Source organism: Phoca vitulina, unplaced genomic scaffold (assembly GCF_004348235.1).
Source record: "Phoca vitulina isolate PV1807 unplaced genomic scaffold, GSC_HSeal_1.0 scaffold28, whole genome shotgun sequence".
Lineage (NCBI taxonomy): Eukaryota > Metazoa > Chordata > Mammalia > Carnivora > Phocidae > Phoca > Phoca vitulina.
In genome coordinates this window covers 24,632,340-24,634,839 of record NW_022589731.1, presented here as the reverse complement: position 1 = coordinate 24,634,839, position 2,500 = coordinate 24,632,340, and the positions used below count along the sequence as shown (strand labels likewise).

The following is a 2,500-nucleotide window of genomic DNA, read 5'->3' as shown; positions in this document are numbered from 1 at the left end:
TCCGCCTTGACACCCTTGTCCTGGCCCGGCAGAGACATGACAAATTGTCCCCCAAGTCAACGCTGACAGCTTCTGATGATTAATGGTTTGATTATGAAGTGGTTTTACACATATAGAATTTACATCACAGAGAGTTAGAAATTTTGCCATGTCACATACACCGAGGCATTTTGAAGAGCTTTACTATTTGCAAAGAAAAAAGAGGGCAAAATCGCAGCAAAAGCCATGTCATGTAAAATCAATACGTCGGATCAATGCTTTATTAACAAGAAAATGTCTTACTTCACATTCCTGTGCGGACCTTTGTCTCTGGGATGTATGATGGAATGTCAGATCATATTGTGGCCCTCAACTTACGGGCGTGTTATTGAGTGTGCGTGCGAGTCTTCCGGCCCCGCCGCGTCCGAGACCCACCGTGGGTGTTGACACCGGCGCTCGAGGAAAAGCAGTGACCAATTATTTCAGAGAGCACTTTCAAAGGCAGCCTCTAACCTCGTTCCTCGAAGCCGGCGCCTTTGTGTTCCCCGCACTCTTGCAGACCTGCTGAGTTGGGTGGTGTTAATCATCAAATTACATGCTGACTAATGAGTGATGGCCCAAATTGTGGGCTGCGTAATGAATAGATGGCGGCAGGTCCTATTAGTCTCAGAAAACCCCCTGATTTATGTCGCGCCATGCACCGTGGCGTTACTCCACGGAAAACGATATCTACATCAAGAAGTAATGTACTCTAATAAGTATTTTCATCTTAACTCACGTCCCCGGGCCTCCGGGCTCAGTTTTTGTTGGAGTCACGCGAAGCCATAATAAAGCCCAATGGCTCCTTATAAAGCTTGTTAAACACAGAGTGTGCAGTCGGACGGAGTCCCGGCCGTGATTCATGCACTGTACACAGCGCGTGTGCCGCTGATTTATGGCCGCGCACAGTTCATAGTCAAAATTACAATTTGAGGGATAAAAAGATTAATTACTATTTGTGGCCGGCAATTTCGTGAGGCTGGTGGAATGATAGTGCTCTACATCAGTTTGTAGTCAGCCATTCACAGATTATTAAAGCTTTGCAAGAATAAGTGCTCCTCCTGCCTGGTTTGTGCTCAGGCAATATGCTAGACAGAAAAGGACCACAGGGATAAATCTGCAGCTAGCAATAGCTGGACATATGTCATAATTGCCAGTTTCCCATAAATCCCTGGCCAGGGTGGAAAGCACCGCGTGATGTAGACAGTGATCATGACAGTGGTGATTGCTATGTATGGCCCCAAGACTTGCCACCTTCTGCCTGCACTGCCATTCTTACAATATATTGAGTAACCCGTTGACTTTCTTCCAGTCTAATTATAGATTAGAAATAATCATTGCTTTTATGTGCAAAAGAAAGGGGGGAAATCCATTCCTTAAGACAGAGCTAGCGTTCGGGGGTGCTTGCCTCCGAGAGCGTCAGAAAAGGAGAGTCACACATTTATTTGTAAGTGTGCAATAAACGAGTAATGGATGACATAAAAGTAATTAACCTGACCTACATTTCTGTGTCCTGTTACAGCCCTTAATGAACCAACCATAGATTACGGCTTTCAGAGGTTGCAGAAAGTGATCCCAAGACATCCGGGTGATCCCGAAAGGTTACCCAAGGTTAGTAAAAGAGCAAGTGGCGCCCTACGCGGGTCCGCCACCATGCCGGTTCCGGTTCGGGGGCAGCAGGTGCGCTGGGAAGGGGGGCTCCCAGGTGCCCCGGACCCCACGACCGTGGCAAGGCCGGCAGGTGTGGGGAGTCGTCCCCGGCCCGTGCCCCGGCCCGTCCGAGGCGGGCGAAGGGTGAGGGAAGGGGGCCCCCCGCGGTCGCCGGGCTCATGTCTCATCTCCATCTATTTAAAGGAGGAAAAGACAGGCTTCTCTGGTACAAATATTTTGGATTCTGTGAGGGGGACATAAACTTCCGCGTAATGAAATAGTTCAATTAAACATTTTCCACTCCAGTAGCCCGCGCTGATTTCAATCTAAGCAGCCCCAGACTGATCTGTGATTACTTGACTCTTGTTTTCCTTTCATTTTCTAAAGCTCGATTCAGTTTAATCTTTTGTTTACAAAGCTTTTGTTATAAGTCCCTGACTTAGCAAGCTAACAAATGAAGTCCACATATTAATATCTAGGGGGACTTTTCATTTAAATTCAACAAAGACAAAAGCTTGCCCGCGTTGTTTGTGCACATGCCACGTATCACAGGAATTTCATTTTGATGTATAACATTAAAGATAAGTCAAGCTTATAATTTTCCCTCTCCTTTGATATAATTTTGTCTCTTTCTCTCTTTAGAAGCCATCTCTGGTTTTCAAGGCAGAGTTGAAAACACACAATGAAAGATGAAGTCATAACATTATGACTGATTATTTTACATTCCATCCCTGTGTGCACCCAAGTCTTGACCACCTCTGAGTTTTATTAACACAGTAAAACCTTTTAGACATTACCTTTTTAATGCTCAGCATGAACATAAGCAATATCA

At 45.7% G+C, this 2,500-nt stretch overlaps 1 protein-coding gene across 12 annotated transcripts in view; it reads left to right on the top strand.

The window, feature by feature from the left end:
- EBF3 (EBF transcription factor 3) overlaps positions 1-2,500 on the top strand; it is a 115,014-nt gene that overhangs the window by 102,846 nt on the left and 9,668 nt on the right. For all 12 annotated transcript variants that reach the window (XM_032423296.1, XM_032423298.1, XM_032423295.1 and 9 more), the window contains one exon: positions 1,541-1,629. In XM_032423296.1, the coding sequence (XP_032279187.1) occupies positions 1,541-1,629 (89 nt within the window). The remainder of the gene's footprint in view (positions 1-1,540; positions 1,630-2,500) is intronic.